The following is a 20,376-nucleotide window of genomic DNA, read 5'->3' on the forward strand; positions in this document are numbered from 1 at the left end:
TTGCTCAACTCGGGCGGACATTCGGTAAGAGACACCTCCTGAGGGGAGGCGGCTGGCCCTTGGGCAGGTGCCTCTGCAGCTCTGTTTTGCCATCTGGTTAGCGGGTACTGTGAGGGCCCCACGTAATGGATGGTTGTCAGGATTCAGCTCCGTGTGGCGCTGGTGAGAGCAGGGTTCTGGAGTCCCACCTCCTGGGTTGGGAGCTCGGTCCCGGGGCTCAATGCCATGGGGACCTCCAGTATTTGAGTGAATTCCAGGGACTTCATTTCCAGGAAAGTGAAGTCACAGGAGCTAATCCCACAGGGTTCTGATGAGGACGGAAGAAGGTAAGGTGGAGGCAGTACTGAGAATTGTGCTTGGAATACAGTTAAGTGCTCAATTAAATTAGCCCCTCCTCCCCTCCCCTTGCCTCTCCTTCTTCTCCCCCTCCTCTCTCTTTCTTCTTCTCAGATAAATATAAATTATCTGGTTCTTAAAGGCTGGGCTGCCAATGAACCAAAGCTGTTAGCCAGTGAGGGGCACAGCCAGGACCACGACCAGTCTCCTGGATTCCTCCCCAGCAGTAGTTCATTCCACTGCGCTCTTGTCTTGCATTCTGACCTGTGGTGTGACCTGGGGCAGCTCGAAATGCTCTCGGACCCCCCTTTCCACGTCTGTAAAATGTAGTCAATGGTGTGTACCAGTAGTAGGTTGACTGATGCCCCAGACCGGGGGGTGAGGGTAGGGGTGGGGTGGGAACCCCAGATGCTGGACTTTGAGTGACAACACCAGGAAAGCCCTGGGCAAAGCCAGGATGGGTTGGCGACCTGACCTTGAAGTGTTGCTGTGGGGGCTGTAGAAAGGCATGGCGGGGACCTGTGAAATGGAAGTCGTAGTTATGTGTTGACACTCTCCTTGCCTCTCTGGGCCTGGTTTTTTTGCTTTGGTTAAATGAGTGGCTGCTGTGAAGTTGTTTTGCTCATGACTGAGCATCACATGTGTGTCCCAGAGGTACGGTTGAAGTGGCCTTTGACCTAGTCTCCGGGCCAAAGCAGCTAGATGGCACCTGTGAGCACCTGAATTGGTCTTGTTCCTCCTTCACTCAGAGCTCTAAGGACTCCCACCTCCCTCAGGGTAGAAGCCAAAGTCCTTTCTGTGGCCCACAAGACCCAGCATGACCTGTCCAGTCTCCTCTCCGCCCTCACTTCTCCCTCTTTGCCCCTGAGTCACTCTGTCACAGCCACACAGGCCTCCTTGCTGTTCCTCCAATATGCCCCAGGACCTTTGCACATGCTGGGCCTTTTGCCTGGAATGCTCTTGCCCTGTGTAGACGTGTGGCTCTCTCCACCACCTTCATTATGTTTCAGCTCATCTGCCGTCTTCTTAGTGACTACTATATTTTTGACACTGTATCCCTCACCCTCACCTTTTCAGATTGTCAGCTCTGTGAAGGCTGAGTCTACCATGCCTAGAAGAGTTCTGGCATATAGTAGGTGTTTGTATTAGGATTCTCTAGAGAAACAGAACAGATAGAATGGACACCTACATATCTCTATGTGTGTATTCACACATGTAGGGATATATTATAAAGAGTTGGTTCACATAATCACAGAGGCTGGTGAATCCCAAGATGCTTAGGGTGAGGTGCAAAGGTCTTGAGACGGGAAAGAATTTGGGGAACTGAGCGAAGGTGAGCATTGCCGATGGGACAGGGCAGGAGCTGCACTGGAGAGGTTGACGGGTGCCCAGACACAGGGGACTGGGCTGTCATTCTGGTTGGGAGTGGACTTGAGCTGTGGCCGATAGAGCTAAAGGAAGAAAAAGCACTGGGAAGCTTAGAGTGGGGAGACCGCAAATGGTGATGTGCCGGAAGTCTGCAAAGAGAAAGGTTGGCTGTGCCGATGAAAGAGGAAGCTGGAAACGAGAAGAAAGATACCATCTGAGTGCGGGGAAGGGAAATAAGCTAGACAGCTTAGGAGCCAGAAAAGCCTGGTGCTCAAGGACCTGATCCTGCTGATTTAATTCATCCATTATGCTTTCGTCTTTTCTCCACAATACCCCGTCCTGCTGGCTGATGTTGGCAATATCATTGGCTCCTCTCTTTCACTCCCCTTTGGTCCAATGGCAAATCCTGTCAGCGTCACCTTCAGAGTAAGTCCAGAATCTCATGCTTTCCACTGCACTCACTTGGGTAGGATTTGGCGTCATCTCTGCCCTGGACTAGTGCAGATACCTCCGGCCTCACCATCCTGCCCGGGCCCTCTGCAGGGGCCTGTAAGACCTGAGTCACGCTGGGCCCTCCTCTCCTCTAAACCCTCCCTCCTCTGCGCTAAACCCTCCCCCGGCTCCCTCCTCTCTCTGATAGAACCTGAAGCCTGCCAGGTCTAGAAGTTGCCACGTGACCTGCCCTGTCACCTCCTCTGCTGCTTCCCTCGCCCACTGGGCTCCAATCACACCCCCCTTGTGATTCCAGGAAATCACCAGGCATCGTCCTGCCTCAGTGCCTTGGCCTCTGCTGTTCCCTCTGCCTTAAGTAACTTCCCAGCTCGCTCTCTCACCTCGCTCAGGGCTTTGCTCAGATGTGACCTTCTCCGTAAAGTCTTTGCGTCTGAGCAACGGCTGTGTCCCGGGCACTGTTCTCCGCTCTCAGGACACAGCAATAAATAAGACTGACACAAATCGCTGCCTCTGGGAGCTCACAGTCCAACCAACTCTAATCGTTTTCCTATAGAATTGCCTTAGAAACTGCATGGAAATTTACTCCATTCCCAGTGAGACCTACCTCCTCTTGTGTAGCAGCACTGAAAATCACGCACTCGGGGCTTGACAAGCCTGGCGCTGCCACTTGCCAGCTGTGCGTCCCAGGGCAAGTCATTCGACTTCTCTGAGCCTGTTTTCCACATCCGTACAACGAATGGGAACTGTGTCAGTTTCCTATTGCTGCTGTAACACAGGACTGCAACTCGGTGGCTTAAAGCACCAGAAACAGCATCTCACAGTTCTGGAGATCGGAAGTCCAAAACGAGTCTCGTTGGGCCGTGAGTGTCGGTGGGGCTGCATTCCCTTCTGGTCTCAGGGGAGCATCTCTTGCCTTTTCCAGCTGCTGGAGGTCACCCGCATCCCTGGGCGCATGTCCCTTTCCTCCGTCTTTGCAGCCAGCGATGGCTGGCTAAGCCATCACGTCACTTTGACTCTGCCGTCATTGTCTTCATCTTTCACTTATAAAGACACTGCAGTTACATTGGCTCCTCCCCAATAACCCAGGGTGACCTGTCCATCCCAAGGTCAGCTGATCAGCAATCTGCATTCCATGTGCAATCCTAATTCCCCCTTTTAACATAGCCACCTGGTCCAGGGATTGGGACGGGCTCATCCGTGCAGGAGCCATTGTTCTGCTGATCATAGAAATGATAGGGTCACGTGAGTGTCTTCCTTAGCACCCAGAGTCTGCCGCTACCTGTGGCTTTGTCCAAAGGGAACAACAGCACATGCAAAGGCCCTGTGGTAGAGAGGCTAGAAACAGAGACTGACATGAGATGGGGCTTAAAGACATGTTGGTGTGTGGTCCCTGGGGGCTTTTTGGGTCACGCTAAGTAATTTGGATTTTAATTCTGACTGCAAGAGCCAGGGTTATAGGGAGGGGTGGGGTGTGTGGTGAGATTTGCACACAGAGATGACTGCAGGGGACAGTGGGGGAATGTAGGACTGCCTGGGTGGCCCAGAGCGAGATCTTTACTGAGCATAGCTGTGGAGATGGGGAGAAGCAGGGAGATGCATAATGTTACTTGGGAGGGAGAACAATGGAGGAGGGACTCACTCACTGGATGGGAGGGTGGGGGGTGAAACAGGAAAACTGAGGTGCAGAGAGGTGAATCACTTGTCCCAGGGCTGGGGTGGCTGGGGTGTATCTCAGGCCCTCCCCAGACCTGCTGAATCAACACCTGCCATTCCGAGCTCTCCTTGGGACCCCAGGCAGGGCAGAGGCTGCTGGTCTGCAGAACACGTTTCAGCAGCAAGGGTCAGTGCACCTCACACTCCCACGGGCCCACAGAGTGGCTGAGCATCTTGTTAAAGTGCAGGTTCCGATTCAGCAGATCTGGGGCGGGGCCCGGGACTTTGCTTCCACCCAACTTCCTGCCGGTGCCACTGACCCACAGATCACACTTTGAGAAGGAAGGGTTACGGGCCTCCGGGTCATAATGAGCACCTTGGTGGCTGTATCAGTTTCCCAGGGCTGTCAGAACAGAGCAGAGATTTGCTGTCTCACAGTTCTGGAGGCCAGACGTCCCGAATCCAGGCATGTGCTTCTTCCGATGGCTCCAGCGGGAGCATCTGTTCACGCCCCTCTCCCAGCTCTGGTGTTGGCAGTGGTCCTTGGCTTGTAGCTGCATCACTCGAATCTCTGCCTTCGTCGTCACGTGGTCTTCTCCCTGTGTCTCTCTATTTCCCTCCACTTCTTAAAGGACATCGGTCATGTCAGATTAAGGGGCCATTCCTACTTCGGTATGATCTCATCTTAACTTATATCTTAATGACATCTGCAAAGACCCGATTTCTAAGGGTCTAAGGTCACATTCTCAGGGACCAAGGTTTAGGACTTCAGTGTGTCTTTACAGGGGAGACCATTCAACCCACGGCAGTAACCTTCACGGTCTCACGTGGCTTCCTTGCAGCCCCCTGGTGCTCTAACCCAGCTCTTCCTTCCACGCTGCCTAGATGTGAATGAGTGTGGGGACACCACCACGTGCCCGGCTTATGCTACCTGCACCAACACCGTGGGGAGTTACTACTGCACTTGCAAACGAGGCTTTCTGTCCAGCAACGGACTGACGCAGTTCAGAGGCCCAGGAGTGGAATGCCAAGGTGAGTCCACGCACCCTCGACACCCTCCAGCATTCGGTACAAAATTGGGTGGGGGCTGGCAGATGTGGGTACTTTGTTTCTTTTCCCCAAACGTTATTCTCTCCCTCCTTCCTCTTGCCTGTCCGTCCTTCCTTCCTTCCTTCCTTCCTTCCTTCCTTCCTTCCTTCCTTCCTTCCTTCCTTCCTTCTCCCCATCTTCTCTTCCTCCTTTTCTCTTTCTATCATAAAAATGATTCCTAGTCACTTAAGTTTCCAATGATTAGAGATTAACGTTATAATGAAAATAGAAATAAAGATCATGCTATTTATCAATATTCAGAAATGATCACTGATTTTATTCTGAGATCCTTCTCCTGCCTTTCCATGCAGATAAAAATATTTTTTAAACATTTATTGAGAGCCAGGCTCCTTAGGAAGGGTTTTAGGTATGTTTTACCGTGGAATTGAGTATAGCTGTGGGATGCTTCTCCATTGGACAGATGAGGAAACTGAGGCTTGAAGAGCTGAAATGACGTGTGTAGGGTCATGTAGTTGAACTGGAATTCAAACCCAAGTCTTTCTGACTTGCCATGCTCTAGTTGTGAGGTGTTGGGAAAATGTATTTAGTCTAAGTCTCAATGTTTCCATCTGTAAAATGGGTGTTTCAGAGCATCTGCCTCCAAGGGTGGTTGGGAAGATTAAATGCAATAATATCTGCAGTGTGCTAGGCACATATATACTGTCCCAAGAGCTACTATTAACATAAATAATAGAAACTCAAGTAAGTCCCAGAATGAGCTAAGTTCTTTGTCTGCTTTTCTTATATTTAGACCAGTTCTCCTCTTGACAATGCACATGTGCCTGTGCTTTTGAATGAGATCAGGGGTTTGCAAACTTCTTCTGTCGGGGTGCAGATAATAAATACTGTGGAGGCTGCAGGCTGCACGATCTCTGTCCTGCCCACTCAGTCCTCCAGCTGCATTGCCAAAGCAGCCGAAAATAAGACATGAGTGAATGGATGTGACTGCGTCTCAATACAACTTTATTTGCACACACAAGGGGAGGGCTGGATTTGGCCCACGGCTGGAGTTGGCTGAGTAAGATAACCCATTCCTCTCATGGTAGCTCCCAGGAAGCCCCAGACACCTTTTTTTGGGCTGAAGTTCATGGGCTATTCGGTAAGCTCAGTAGTGCTGGTGGGCCCTGGTTCTTAAATTTGGGGTGAAAGCAACATTTCTTATCTAGAAAATGATGAGTACCACAGCCAGGATTTTGTCCACTGTATGTCTTTGATCCCCCGTACAGTGCCTGGTACCTTGTGAGAATTCAACAGAATTTTGTCAAATGAAAGAACATGTTACTTCATTCTTTATGCTAACTCCAGATTTATCATCCTGTTACTGACACCTAGGTTCCTTCTAATGTTTTATTTATTTTTAAATGATTTTATTTATTTGTTTTTAGAGAGAGGGGAAGAGAAGGAGGTAGAGTGGGAGAGAAACATTGATGTGTGGCTGTCTCTCACATGCCCTGTACCGGGGGCCTGGCCCGCAACCCAGGCCTGTGCCCTGACTGGGAATGGAACCAGCGACCCCGTGGTTCACAGGCCTATGCTCAGTCCACTGAGCTACACCAGCCAGGGCTGTTTCTAACGTTTTACAACTTCAAGCATAGAAGCTGCGATCCATATCCTTGTGGACAGTACAGCTCCAGATTTCCCGTTAGGAGAGGTACAATTAGCCAGGACAGTTGCCTCAAAGTTTCATTTGCATGACAGGTGCATAGTGAGCGTTTATTTGGGGTGGTGTGATGGAGCAGGGATGAAGGAGACTTGGAGTGGGCCACCCCATGGTACCATGAGTGCACAATTTGTAAGCTTTTCAATGAGTAAATTTCTAGCAGTGTCTTTGCAAGGTGTTCTTGCCTGGGTGACAGATCACTGCAAACTTAGTGCATAAAACAACAATAATCATGTATTTTGCTCGTGAATGAATCTACAGTTTGGGCTGGGTTCAAACCCAGGCGAGGACAGCTTCTCTCTGTTCCTCTCTCTGTCAGTTGAGTCAATCCTCATGTCTCAGGGAGCTAGAAGACCCACTCTGAACAGGGCCTACTCACGTGGCTGGCAAACAGGTGCGGGCTGTTGACCGGCTGCCCCACCAGGCCTGTGGGCTGGACATTTTGGTTCCTCCCCACACGGGCCACTCCGTCATGGCTGGTCAGGCTTCCTCATGGTGTGGTGGCTGAGTTCTGAGAATGAGCATCTCAAGAGAACAAGGAATGATTTGTGTGACCTCGTGTCACTCCCCCCGCAGTCACAAGTGTGCTCGGACTCAAGGGAGGGAGTCCGCTCCTGGGTGGGAGCAAGCAACAGGCCTGCTGCTTGGTGGGAGGAACACCAAGTTTACGCTGAATGAGGGCATAAGGAATGGACGATGTTATGACCATCTTCGGAAAACATACAAAATGAGACAAATTTGTAACTCTGATTCTTTCTCTGTCTAGATGTCAATGAATGTTCTCCAAGCCCCTCACCATGTGGTCCTAGCTCAGTCTGCAAAAACCTGCCAGGGAGGTACGAGTGCAGCTGCTCGCCTGGGTTCTCTTCTCCCACGGGAGATCGCTGGGTCCCGGCAAAGCCAGGCCGTTTCTCCTGCGCAGGTAATGCTTCTGGGCTCTGCACGGTCTTTGGCTTTGGCTGGCAGCTGCTACTGACTTGGGCACGTGTGTTTCTAACCTCACGCAGCCAGTCTTTTGTCTGCCCTCTCTCCTCTGTGCTCCACAGACATCAATGAATGCCTGGACAGTGGAGTCTGCCCAGAGCATTCTGAGTGTGCCAACTCTTTGGGGAGCTACAGCTGCCGCTGCCAAGATGGATTCGTCTCTAACAAATCTCGCTGTGAAGGTATGGAGGACCTGCTCTTCTTCATTTACCCACTTAATGGAGAATCACCTCACTCGATGATCTTATGAGATAGGGATGACGAGCCTCATTTTAGGAACAAGAAAAATGAGGCTCAGAGAGGTGAAGTCACCTGCTCAAAACACACAGCTATTGAAGTTGAACTGGGATTTAGACTCCTATTAAGTCCCTACTATGAATTAAACAGGTCAGGAAGTACTTGAGAGTACAGGGAGTTGGGTCCCTAGAGTGATCTTTCAGGGGACATTGGCCACCTCTGGAGACATTTTTGGCTGTCACAACAGGTAGTGGTTGCGGTGGGGTGGGGGGGGAGGGAGGTGCTACTGCCATCTAGTGGGTAGAGGTAAGAGATGCTGCTAAATACTCCAATGCACAGTACACGCACAGTCAAAAATCATCTGAGGGTGGGCAAAGGTATACTGGCCACCATAATGAGACATTAACTTCAGACTGAAGAACGAAGCAGGTAACTCCACAGACTGTAACAGAATTTATCATGGGGTTATTTACTTACGGGGAGAGTGGGTCAGATCAGAAAAGACAGTCCAGCAGTCTGTGCAGATTATTTTCCACTACCAGACCTCTGTTACTGGGCTTTTCTATAGTATAACTCAGGTGCTAATGATCAGTGAAAGTAAGGGACAAAGAACACAGTAGTGCCAGGGGCCACACCTCCTGGAGGTCTTGTGATGGATGGGCGCCTGTAATCAATACCGTCACTAGTTTGATATCTATCGTGGTTGTCCTGGCATTCCAGTCATTACTAACAGAAATATTTATGGCGCCCTGGCCGGGTGGCTCAGTTGGCTGAAGCACTGTCCCACACAACAAAAGGTGGTGGGTTCGCTCTCCAGTGAGGGAACTGTCAGACGCATTGTGTCCCCTTGGCTTGGAGCCAGAGATATTTGAGGCCATCCCTGGTTTCTCTAGTCCATTTGTGGCGGCCAGCTATTGTTGACAAACAGACCACCCTGACAGTCACTGGCTAAAAACAACCACCATTGATTTAACTCTCGATTCCATGCCTTGGCAGTTGAAGTTGGGTGTTGGGGCCGGTTCTCTGGGTCTCAGCTGGGCTCGTTTGTGAGTCTGTGGTCAGCTGGAGGTCAGCTTTGCTAATCTTGGTTGGGCCTTCCACATATCTGAGGCGATTCATCTCTCTTCCACTTTGTCTTTTATTCCTCATTAGGCCCGTCTAGGGCTTGTTCCTATGGTAGAAGCCCCAAGAATGAGCAGAAGCAAACAACCCTCCAGGGGTCTGAGTTTGGAACTGGCACTGTATCACTTTCGCTGCATTCTATTGGCCAGCGCAAGTCATAGGGCCAGTAGATTCCAGGGGCGGGAACTAACTCCTCACCAGAAAGAGAGGAGTGGCAGGGACATGTTACATTGTACAGTCCACCTCCCAGGGTGTGGATGCAGGGAGGAGTGGAAGACCATCAACATCTCTGTAACTCATGATCCTTATGTTTTGAAACTATTCACCGCCCTTTGTTTACACACTGTTGTCCAAAATTTATTCTCCCTGGAAGACAGGAAGAAGGGGGAACACAAGTATTGAGGAGCAGCAGCAGTGTGTCCCCAGTTGGGAGCAAGTACAGTGGATCGCCTGCTTGCAGTCTCCTGTCCTCACTTCCTCACCTGCTTACACCTGGGTTTTCATTTCCACCCAACAGAGGTGGATGAGTGTGCCGATCCTGGAGCTTGCCCGGAGCATGCAACCTGCCACAACAGTTTTGGAAGCTACTCTTGTGTCTGCAACTCAGGATTTGAATCCAGCAGTGGAAACATGAGTTTCCATGGCCCAGGAGGGACGTGTGAAGGTAGGTGAAGGGGCCTCTTGCGGCGTCAGGTCCAAGCCTGTCTGCAAAGGCACAGCATGGGGGCAGGAATCAGGGTGGATCTCCGCTGAGTCCAAAGCCTCATCTGCAAAACTGAAGCCAATGATCACTCATTTACTCTTTCATTCATTCATCCACTCATTCAACAAATATTTCTGGAGCACCTACTATACGTGAGGCACTCTTCTAGGGGTGGTGGGTGCAGTGGTGAAAAACATAGGCAGAAAAAAATCCTGTAACTTATAATCTAGCATGGGGGGGACAGATGACACAGAAAATTAGTGCATGATGTACTGTGCCAGGGGTAGTCAAAGGAGATGAAGACAAATAAGGCGGGGAAGGCCCACGGAGAGTGCTGGAGTGGAGTTCTAATTTGAATAGAACAAAGGCCACATTGGGAGGGAAGCTGGTATTTGAGAAAGCCCTGCAGGAATCCAGGGAGTGGGAACCCTACTGGGTGTCTGGGGAAGGGTGTTCTGGGAGGAGGGACCAGCAGGCACAGAGGCCCGGAGGCGGGATCGCAGCCAAGGCGCCAGGCTCTTCCGTATGTCACTTCCTTTGGTCCTCCCCACGACCTGGTGTTATTGGGGATATTTTATAACCCTTTTAAAGATGAGGAAACATAGCCTTCATGGTGGTGGAGCCGCTCTCCCAAGGTCAAAGAGACAGAGGTGGGAGACACAGCACCTGAATCGAGCCTCGCTGGGACGTCCACCATGCCAGTCTGCCTCCAGATCAGGCTGAGAACTCGGGCGACTCGGGTGGGCACGGCATGGAGCAGACATCGGTTCTACCCCCGTATTTCCAGACTGGGACTCAAGACGTCCTGGGAAGCTGTCATCTAAAAATTTCAGTGCTAAACAGAACCTGGATTGTAATCCTTGCTGTGCCTTTCAGCAGCTCTGTGACGCTGCACAGTGCGAAGCCTCCATTTTCTCCCCCGAAAAGTGGAAGTAACATTAACAGTCACCTCACAGGGCTGCTCTGAGCATTTGCTGAGCTGATGCACATGGAGGGTCCACTTCAGTGCCTGCCGAAAAGAAAGGCCAGCATATTGGTTCACTGTTTGTTTTAGGTAACAAATAGTTACCCGTCCTCTTGGGGCGGGTTCTGTTATTTTTCCCACTTGACAGAAACTGAGACGCGCAGATAAATTCTCCTGTCCAGTGCATTGGTCGGCTCAGGCTGCCGTAACAGAATTCTGCAGGCTGGGGCCTAACCAACAGACATGACTTCTCACGATGCCGGACACTGGACGTCTAGGTCAGGCTGCCGGTGTGGGCAGGTTCTGGTGAGGACTCTCCTGCTGGCTCGCAGATGACAGCCTTCTTGGTGTGTCCTCACGTGGCAGAGAGAGATCTTCCTCTTCTTGTAAAGGCACTAACCTCATCATGAAGGCCTCACCCCATGACCTCACATAAACCTAACTATGTTCCAAAGGGTCATGTCCGAATACCGTCCCACTGAGGTTACTGCTTCAATGTACGAATTTAGGGGGACATAATTCAGTCCATAGCTCCCAGTAACACACAGCTTGTGAGGGAGAGAGCCAGGCTTTGAACCCAAGATATCCATGCCCTCCAGCCCTTCACTCTGCTATATCTCAGTTGTTATTATTATTAAAAATAGAGATTCCTTGGGCAGGAATTGACAGTCACCAGGGAAAGAAGGGAGTAAGTGAGTTTGAGGCTGAGGGGACAGACACAGGTGAGAGCAAAGAGCCTTCATGAACCTGCAGGTAATCAATGGCTCTGGATCACGAGTTATGCGGGGATTAGAAGCAGAAGACGAGGGAGGTGAGCTGGGCTGGGAGCAGACTCTCAGGGTCTCGCGTGTGGGTTTGGGTTTTACCCTGAGCCGCGGGGAGCCTCTTCAGTGCACGTGGGTCACAGACGCACCCCTCGATGCTTCTTCTCCACAGTGATGAAAGTGTGTGTAAGAAGGCAAGACGGGGGTCAGGGAAACCCCTCGGCTTTTGTCCCTGGTGGGCTGTGCACTGCTGTTACAACCTCCGCATCCTTCATCCCTATGACTTAGACCAATTTTCTGCTTAGATGTGGATGAATGTTCCAGAAACGCGACTCTCTGTGGTCCCAGTACTGTCTGCACCAACATCCCCGGAGAATACAGCTGCTCCTGCCTTCCTGGGTTCATTTCGCTTGGTGTCTGGACCCCCGAGCACCCGGAGGCTTTTCAGTGTGCAGGTAATTCTCCCAGCCGTGGGGAGGACTTCTCAATGCCTGTCAAATGACCCTGAAACAGAACAACAACCTTTTGCTCTTGCTCATGATTTTACAGGCTGACCACGTGGGTTTTCCGGGGCACCAGGGTGGCTGGCAGGCCTGAAATGGCCTTGTTAATGTGGCTGGTAATTGGTGCTGGTCTCTGGCTGGGACCCCACATTTTCACTGGGGGAGTTTCCATATGTCTCGTCAGACTTCCTCATAGCTGGGCAGCTGGTCTCCGAGAAGAAAAGTTTAAAGAGGCAGAAAGCAGAAATGCCAGTCTTCATAGGCCTGTGCTTGGCAATCTTCTACTACATTCTACGGTCACAGTCACGGGGCCCGTGAAGATTTGGGGGAAGGAGAAATAGACTCCCCGTCTTGCTGGGGAAGCGTGTGTGTACAGGGAGTGGAAGCACTGAGGGAGGCCATGCTCAGAGTGTCTACTACACTGCAGAACACATGTATACTCCTCAGCCCCCAGGGGAAAATCATACTGCATTTCATTAGAAGTGGCTAGTTCTTCCTACTGATCTATGCTAGCTGCTGACATCGTTAGAAGCAGAACAATAGAGCAACGCAGTTGAGAGGGATCTTAGAGAGATCACTAACACGGTTCCAGTGGCTTCAGGGAAGCTATTCAGATCCCCACCAAGGGCTGGGAAGCAAAAGAACGGACCTCCACCCCCACTTCAGCCACGCTGCTGCCGTCACTCTCCTTTGTCTCACCTGTTCAGATTTCGCTGCACATGAACAAAGGTTTTCTTGGTCAAAAAGTTTTGGAAATCATGCACCTAGTCTAGCCCCACATGCGGAATATGAATTCCAGCTCTGCTATTTCTAACAAGCGCTTGCCTAATCAGTGCTTAAATACAACTGGAAATGGGGAGCTCGCTCCTTGGTTAGAGATGTTCTCTGAGACACCGAGAGGAAACCACTTCCCCATGCCTTCCAGCTAGGACCCACTTTCACCACCTTGGATGACTCCAAGTTAGTCCACATCATATCCTGAGGGCTTCTTGTCCCAGTGCTCCGTGGTAACCCCCAGTGCAATGTGTCAGGTACCTCTGTAAGTGACCAGTGGATACTGCCTAGTAACTCTTCATGTTTTGTGAGTTTTGTTACCTCCCTCCTGCTTATTTTTTCTAGGGCACTTGATTCCATATTCAACCTCTGTGACTCAGAGACCATCAGAGGGAGAGGTGACCCTGCGTTGTCACTGGGACCTGACCTCACTCTGAATTTGTTAGGCTGGGTTTTCTCAACCCTTGCACTACTGGTATCTTGGGCTTGATAGTTCTTGGTTTTGGGGCGCTGTCCTGTACATGGTAGGATATTTGGCAGGGCCTTTGGCCTCTATCTACCAGATTGCCATAGCACCCCCTCCCTGAATCTTGACAATCAGAAGTGTCTCTGGACATTGCCCATTGTGCCCTGGGGAGGCACAGTGTCCCAGCTGAGAGCAACAAGCTCAACATATTAGCAGTTTTTAACTCTCATAACAATCCAATGTGGATACACTCGGCCAATGGGCAGCGCCCTCCACAAGGTGGTAATAGGGGCCCAGCCTCCTTGTGTCTCTTGGTTCTTTCATCCCTCAAAACCTTGGAATCCCTGGTCCTGGCTATTAGCAAGCAGGTCGGGAGAGAAGGAACTCCCTCTTCTTGGCCACATTGGCCCAGAAGTGACAAATGTCATGCCCTTTCACATTACGTAAGCGAAGGCTAGTCACGTTGATACCAAACCCAGGGTCAGCTGCCTGCCACTTGAGAGCCAATAAACAAGACACAAAGGCTGGTGAAAGGAGAGTGGGTGGCAACCTGGGAAGAGGGTGGACTAACATCACAAGGACCACCTTAACGCCTGGACGCAGGCAGGTGTTTTTATAAGGAGGGACAGGGCAGAAAAACCATGGAACAAAGGAATGGGGGGAGGGGTTGAGAGTGTTCGCTTGAGGGGGCTAAGTGCTTGTCAGCACCTCCGTTCAGGTAACTGGTTGAGCCGGAATCTCTGGAGGTTAGAATCCGCTGCTTTTGAAGTTAGTTCCTAGAATTCTTGAGCAAACAGGCTGTTTACCTGCACTTAACCTATTAGTTAACCAGTCATCATTTACAGAAACAATGTAAAGAATGGCAGGGTGGGTTACAACAGGGCCTAACCTAGATGCAGAGGGTTCTGGGAAATTAGTCCTGGTTGGGCTGCCATTGTTTAAATGACAACTCTGTGCTTCAGGAGGGGAAGCAAGACTTGCTGGCTCGCTGGCCACTTTGCCTCACGCCCGCCCATTCTCTGCTACACAGACGTTGATGAGTGCCTGGATATGTGCCCTTTCAATTCAACGTGCACTAATACCCTTGGGAGCTACTTCTGTACCTGTCACCCTGGCTTTGCACCAAGCAGTGGACGGCTGAACTTCACAGAGCAAGAGGTGGAATGTAGAGGTGAATGCACAGTTGTCTGACATCCCTGGAGAAAAGCATCTCCTTGTGCCTTCGGTTGTCTGACGGTCTCGAGTTCTTTGCAGATATTGATGAGTGTGTCCGAGATCCGTCACCATGTGGCCCCAATTCTGTCTGCACCAATGCCCTGGGCTCCTACAGCTGTGGCTGCAGTGCGGGCTTTCGTCCCAATCCCGAAGGCTCATGGAAATACGGCAACTTCAGCTGCAAACGTAATTATCCCCTTGTGTGCCTTGGCCATGGAATCTGTGTCTGGCTCACTCTCCCCAACCTCTAGATCCTTTTCTTACTTTGGCCTCATCCACATGTTCTTTCTTTATTCATTCATTCATTTCCTCATTCAATCAGATATTTTAGGGACATGTATGCATTAGTTAATGAATCAAACAGGCCCCTGCTCTAGGTGTTGAGAACTCAGTCCTGGAGGTGATGGCCGTGAACCTTGCCCTCATGTGGCCCACAGTCTAGGGAAGGAAGCAGAGACACAGGTGTAATCAGTGATCACAGTGAGCGCGACCCCTGAAAAATCTTAGCACACTTTGGGGTGACTAGCGAGATATTTAATATTCTCTGGGAAAATGGCACTTACCTGGAGCTTGAAAGAAGAGGAAGAATTCTCTAGATGAAGAGTGGAGATTATGAGCAGAGGCCTCAAGACTGCCACAGGGATGGGCAAAGGGAAATGGCATTGACTGCATCTGGGGAGGTGGGCAGAGGTCTCATTCTGCAGGACATTGTGAGCTGTGCAAAGAATTTTGGAGTCTTTTTGCCAAGAACAATGGGGAACCATAAAGGTTTAAAATTTTTAAGTTATGGATTATTTGAGATGTTAAAATGTAGGCCACGTCAATGGAAGCAATGGAGCACAGTGATAAAGCAAGTTCACCCGAGGCCCTCGCCAACACGAGAAGGGGAGGATCTTCAGTGCCCTTGTGTGTTCTGCACGCCTCTTCCCCATTTCACGTCCTGTCTCTGACCCGCAGGGAGCCACTCTGAACTTCGTGTTTTTAATAACCCTACTTTAAAAAATATTTCTCCCTGCCCTGGCCAGGTGGTTCAGTCAGTTGGAGCATCATCCTATACACCAAATTGTTGTGGGTTCGATTCCTGATGAGGGCACATACTTATGTTTTAGGTTCAATACCAGGTCAGGACACATGGGAGGCAACCGATTGATGTTTCTCTTTCCCCTCTTCCACTCTCCATAAAATCAATAAGCATATCCTTGGGTGAAGATTAAAAGATAGTAATGAAAAGAAAAAGCATTTCTTCCCTTGTATGTAACGCTAAACAATACCTTACTTAGTTTTGTTTAATTTGGAGTTTTCTAAAACATCTCAGAGTCCCTGATGTTGTCGTGTATAGGATGCTTATGTCCACTCTTGTATGATATGGCAATGGATGGTTTTTAAACCACAGGTGATACAGTCAGACTTGCCCTCAACCGTATCTCGCTGTGGTTAAGTTTGATTTGGTTGCTTTTGTTTTCTTCCCAGGGGTTCCCTTCAAGTGTAAGGAAGATGTGATACCCAGCAACAAGCACGTCATGCTATGCCAAGAGGGGGCAGCAGTAAAGCCTGAACATGTAAGTATTTTTGAAGGCCCATAGTTGTTGAGTTTTTCCTAGAAGCCAATCATGTAGGATATTATTTGCACCTTTAACAAAAGTAAAAATAACGGTGTCCTAAAACAGACAGAAGTTTATTTCTCTCTCTGTAAAAGTCTGAATGTAAGCTTCTGAGAGCTGATATGATGGCTCCATAATGCTCTGCCATTATTAACACAAGACTCCCTCATTGCGGCCCAAGATGACTGTTGCAGCTCCTGCCATCACACCTGCATTCCAGCTAGTGGGCAGGGGAGAAGGGGAAGTAAAAGGCACTGACTTTTCCTCTAAAACTTTGGCACAGTATCACTTCTACTTATACCTCACTGGCCAGAAAGTAGTGACATGGTCACACAGCCAAAAAGGAAGCTGAGAAGGAAAGACTTTTGCTTATTTAAAACTTGGTGATTCTTTTACTAGAAGAAGAAATGATGTTAGACTCTCACTACCAGTGACAGTGTTGGGGCTGCATGTGCGTGATATCGGGTGGGTGTTACACAGCCCCAGGTCAGCCAGAGAGGGATGTGGACGTCCTGGTTCTCTAACGAGGTGATTGTATCGAGTCAGATCTTCATGAGTGTCTACAGGAATTGAGGTCACTATTTTAAATATGAGCTTAGAAATTATCTTAGAAATTCCCATGCCACTGGCATGGCACTTTGGGCCACTGTTGTTGTTTTTTTTTAATTGTGGTAGAATGCACGTAAAAGATCCACTCTTTACATCTTTTTGAAGTGTGTAGTTGTTAGACAAAGTGATTTCTGGTTCTTAACATGACCGTTGCTGTCTATTGAAGCAAGCTGACCAGCATCACCCCCGGTAGGTGGGTCTGTTTTGCCTGAAATGAATGTTCTTGCATAGATGAGAGGGCCCATTAAGTTGTTTTCTGCTTGGGACTAAACAGGGTTTAACCAGCACGTGCCCCTGGTTACCAGCCACCCATGTTTTTGGAGGCTGTAGTATCAAACTCCGTCCCCTTTGAGGGCTGAGACCTGCCATCCGGCTGCCGCCCACAGGTGCTACTTCCGTCAAGTTCCCCTAATAGACCCTTGATGTCATTCTGGAGTTGTCAGTCCCTTGGCTCCAGGAATTTTCCCAAGAAATGGAGAGCCAGCCAGGAGACTGGGGAAATGGGAAAGGGAAAAGAATCTTCCTGGGGGTCAGCCTGGGCCGGCCGTTGGCCTCTTTGTAGGGAAGGGTGGCCGCCATGTTGGACACTTGCAGCCACCACGTCTGAGCAGGGGCCCTGCAAATGCTGGGCTGGGTGGGGCCTCTGCTTGCTGAGCATCTTCAGGCCCGTTGTGCTGGGGAAGGGCCCCAAACAAGAAACTTGAACAGTCAGAGAATACTCCTCAGGTGAATTGCTAGATATTGTGGCTCAGTTTCACCAAAAGCTGGGAGAAAACTTTCAACTTGCATGGTGAGGCTTTGGGGCACAGGAGCTGTTGGGTCTCTCTGTCCCAGTCTGATGGAGAAAAAACAAATTATATCACCAGTCACCCAGCACTCAGGCCAGGGAGATCATTCTTTAATGGACTGGATAGCGATGGGGTTCGGGGAGCCCGGACAAATGAGGGAGACCTACCAGGACAAGCCAGACCCTGGAAGCCCACCGTGGGGAGTAGGAATGAGACAGGCCCTCTATGCCCAGGTGTTTGAGGCACCCACAGGGCTGTATTTGCTGCTCGTAGGAAGTCGCTTTTTGCAGGCAGCCCCCAAAGAACCGTGTGGCCCTTTATCTTCCCCTGATAAGTCTGATAATCAGGCAAGATGCCTGATGTGGGGAATTTGATAGTCAGTTTAGTTGAACCTGGAATGCGTCCAGATGGAGTCTGCCTTGTAACTAAAAAGGAGCCTTATATAGGCGCCTGTACCCCAAAGAGTAAAGTGAAACATCAGGGTCCATCTGCGATTCATGTAGACAGAGGTGGAACAATCTAGTAACAGGTGGAACGAGACAGATGGCCTGATGCAGTTGTGGAAAGAGCTCTGCCAGGACCAGCGATTTCTTCCTCTCCCCTTGGCCCTGGTCCACCACTGAGCTCACCAGCTGGTTCCCCTGGTTGCCTGAGACTAGGGGTGGGGCCAAGGTTGCTCACAAGTAAGGGCCATAGGGAGTGACGAGAGGCTGCACACAGAAATCACAATACATCTATCCCCCTAAAACAAAGAGAACATTGCCCTTGTGGATGTAGATGCAGAGAGCACCCCCATACACAGCCACCTGGAAAAGTTTGGGGGACCCTGGTTTGCCATGAATGGGTATGGGGGAGAAGCAGTATGAGTAAATGTTTTATTACCCATCCAAACAGGGTGCCTTCCCCTTATTTACTGTTCATTTCTCCACTCCAGGAAAATACTTTGGGAATAGATATCGTCCTGGGAAAAACACTCCTGGGGGCATCGTATCTCCAAATGCAGGCTGTCAAGGCCACCCTGAGGGGTGAAGCCCTTCGGGAACCTGCCAGCCTCTGTCTTCAGTCTCTGGGCTTTGGAAAAACTTTACAGCAATTTAGGGGCATTTAGTGCACGCACAATAGTGTGCAACCGCCACTTCTAGCTCCAAAACATTCTCATCACCCTCCAGAGAACCCTATACCTATTAAGTTGTTTTCCACTCCTTCCCCCAGCTCTGGTGAACACTAATCCACATTCCTCTGCGTAGACATGCCTATTCGGGACGCGTCACATGCATGGAACCGCACTCGGTGTGGCCTTCTGTGTCTGGTGTCTGTCACTGAGCATCCTGTGTGTGAGGTCCGTCCCTTCAGCAGTGGGTGTCAGAGCTTCGCTCCTTTTTTGGCCGAGTGGTGGTCCATGCAGACACTGATTGGTTTCACACGTCTCCATCTTCTCACCCCACCATATAGTTGTGCCTTCATGTTTGATGTTTTACGCACAGAAGACAGAGGTGCTGTGGTTGGTTCCAGGCTCGGTCACCTGGTGCATCTTCATTTCCCTGAGCATTCTAGAGACTCGTGATGCCTCAGGGACTGAGGGCCACCCTGACGGAGGGCTTGGTGGCTCAGGTGGGCCGTCGGATGCTCGGGGGACGGGCAGATCAGTGCTCACCAAGGCTTCCTTCTGCACAGATGCCATTTTGTACGCTGATGAATGCCACCTTCGGCGTCCTGGACGAGACCTGTGCAAACAGAACCACTGCCGTTTCTCTGAAGGTAACGACGACATCGTTGTAGTTCAGGTTCTGAACTTCTCAGGGGACACTTCGGGTGCAGAAAGTCCATTTTACAGCTAAGGAGTTGGGAGTTCACATTTAATTCATGAAAGTTGTAAGGTTTTAGAAATTAACAGACAGCACAATTGCCCTTTTCTGTTCAATTTTACAAGTTTTAGCACTACCTGAGGAGTGCTAAACTACTGAGTAGTTTGGCGTAACTACCACGACGACCAGAACACAGTTCTAGTTCCCCCTAAAACTCCTTCCGGCTTTCTCTTTGAGGTCACGTACTCCTTCCTCCACTGGCCTCGGTAAATCCCTGATCTGTTCTGCCACCACCATAGTTGTGTCTTTTAAAATATTCCGTAATGCAATTCATTCAGCACCATGCCTTACCAACAGCCCCATGTTCTGTTTTGGTGACCACTAGTGACATCAGTCCAGTCACAGTATGGGCCAGCCATCACCAGTATAGTTCCAGAACATTCTTACTACCCCCCTAACCACCAAAAAACACACAAAAAAAACCCCTGCATAAGCGTCTCTCCTCGTTCCCCGGCCCCACCTTGACCTTGGCGACCACTAATCGACTTCCTGTGCCTGTGGGTTTCCTTGTTCTGGATGTGTCACATAAACAGAATCACACACGGTGTGGCCTCTGCGTCTGGCATCTCTCACTGGGAACCATGCGTTCAAGGTCCCTCCACGTTGCCCGAGTGTCAGAGCCTTGCTCCCTTTCCTGGCTGAGTGACGTTCCCCTGTGTGGACGGACCATAAATTCACTCAACTTTAAAGAATATTTGGATTGTTTCTGCTTGAACAGCATCTTTTCATTTCGTCACCGCCACCCCGGCTTTTGGTGATTGTTAGTGGAGATGCCAAAAACGCTTGCGTCCAGCCTGTGCGCGGGCACCTGGGCTGACGCCGTGACGTCCAGCCTGTGCGCGGGCACCTTAGCTGACGTTGCTCCAGTGTCTGTGCCCAGGACAGAGGTTTCTGGGTCATTACCGTTGTAGATTTAAAAACCTAATTGTTCTTAATCTTTAAGTTGGACTAACGGATGTTGTTATTTTACTTATAAATGTTTTTGTGCAAAAATAAGAGTAACACTTTCATTTGTAATTTGATTAATTTAGAGATCATTTATTAGTATGACATAACTTATTCCTAAAGTGCACATTTATTTATAGGGTCTTCAGATTAAACCTGTATAAGTAATTAACCACTTTTACAAATTTAGTAAAATTCTTTCAAACATTTTATACTATGTTTATAAATATTCTTATTTCCTCCCAAATTTCAAATATCTAATGAGGAAATTTACAAC

The 20,376-nt window shown here is 49.8% G+C and overlaps 1 protein-coding gene across 1 annotated transcript in view; it reads left to right on the plus strand.

The window, feature by feature from the left end:
• ADGRE1 (adhesion G protein-coupled receptor E1) overlaps positions 1 to 20,376 on the plus strand; it is a 42,083-nt gene that overhangs the window by 421 nt on the left and 21,286 nt on the right. Inside the window, exons 2-10 of the mRNA XM_037154325.2 lie at positions 4,696 to 4,842; positions 7,326 to 7,481; positions 7,606 to 7,725; positions 9,420 to 9,566; positions 11,639 to 11,788; positions 14,107 to 14,247; positions 14,331 to 14,477; positions 15,762 to 15,850; positions 18,964 to 19,047. Coding sequence (XP_037010220.2) covers positions 4,696 to 4,842; positions 7,326 to 7,481; positions 7,606 to 7,725; positions 9,420 to 9,566; positions 11,639 to 11,788; positions 14,107 to 14,247; positions 14,331 to 14,477; positions 15,762 to 15,850; positions 18,964 to 19,047 — 1,181 coding nt within the window. The remainder of the gene's footprint in view (positions 1 to 4,695; positions 4,843 to 7,325; positions 7,482 to 7,605; positions 7,726 to 9,419; positions 9,567 to 11,638; positions 11,789 to 14,106; positions 14,248 to 14,330; positions 14,478 to 15,761; positions 15,851 to 18,963; positions 19,048 to 20,376) is intronic.

The sequence above is a fragment of the Artibeus jamaicensis genome, unplaced genomic scaffold (genome assembly GCF_021234435.1).
Source record: "Artibeus jamaicensis isolate MK-2021 breed Jamaican fruit bat unplaced genomic scaffold, CSHL_Jam_final scaffold_537, whole genome shotgun sequence".
Taxonomy (NCBI): domain Eukaryota; kingdom Metazoa; phylum Chordata; class Mammalia; order Chiroptera; family Phyllostomidae; genus Artibeus; species Artibeus jamaicensis.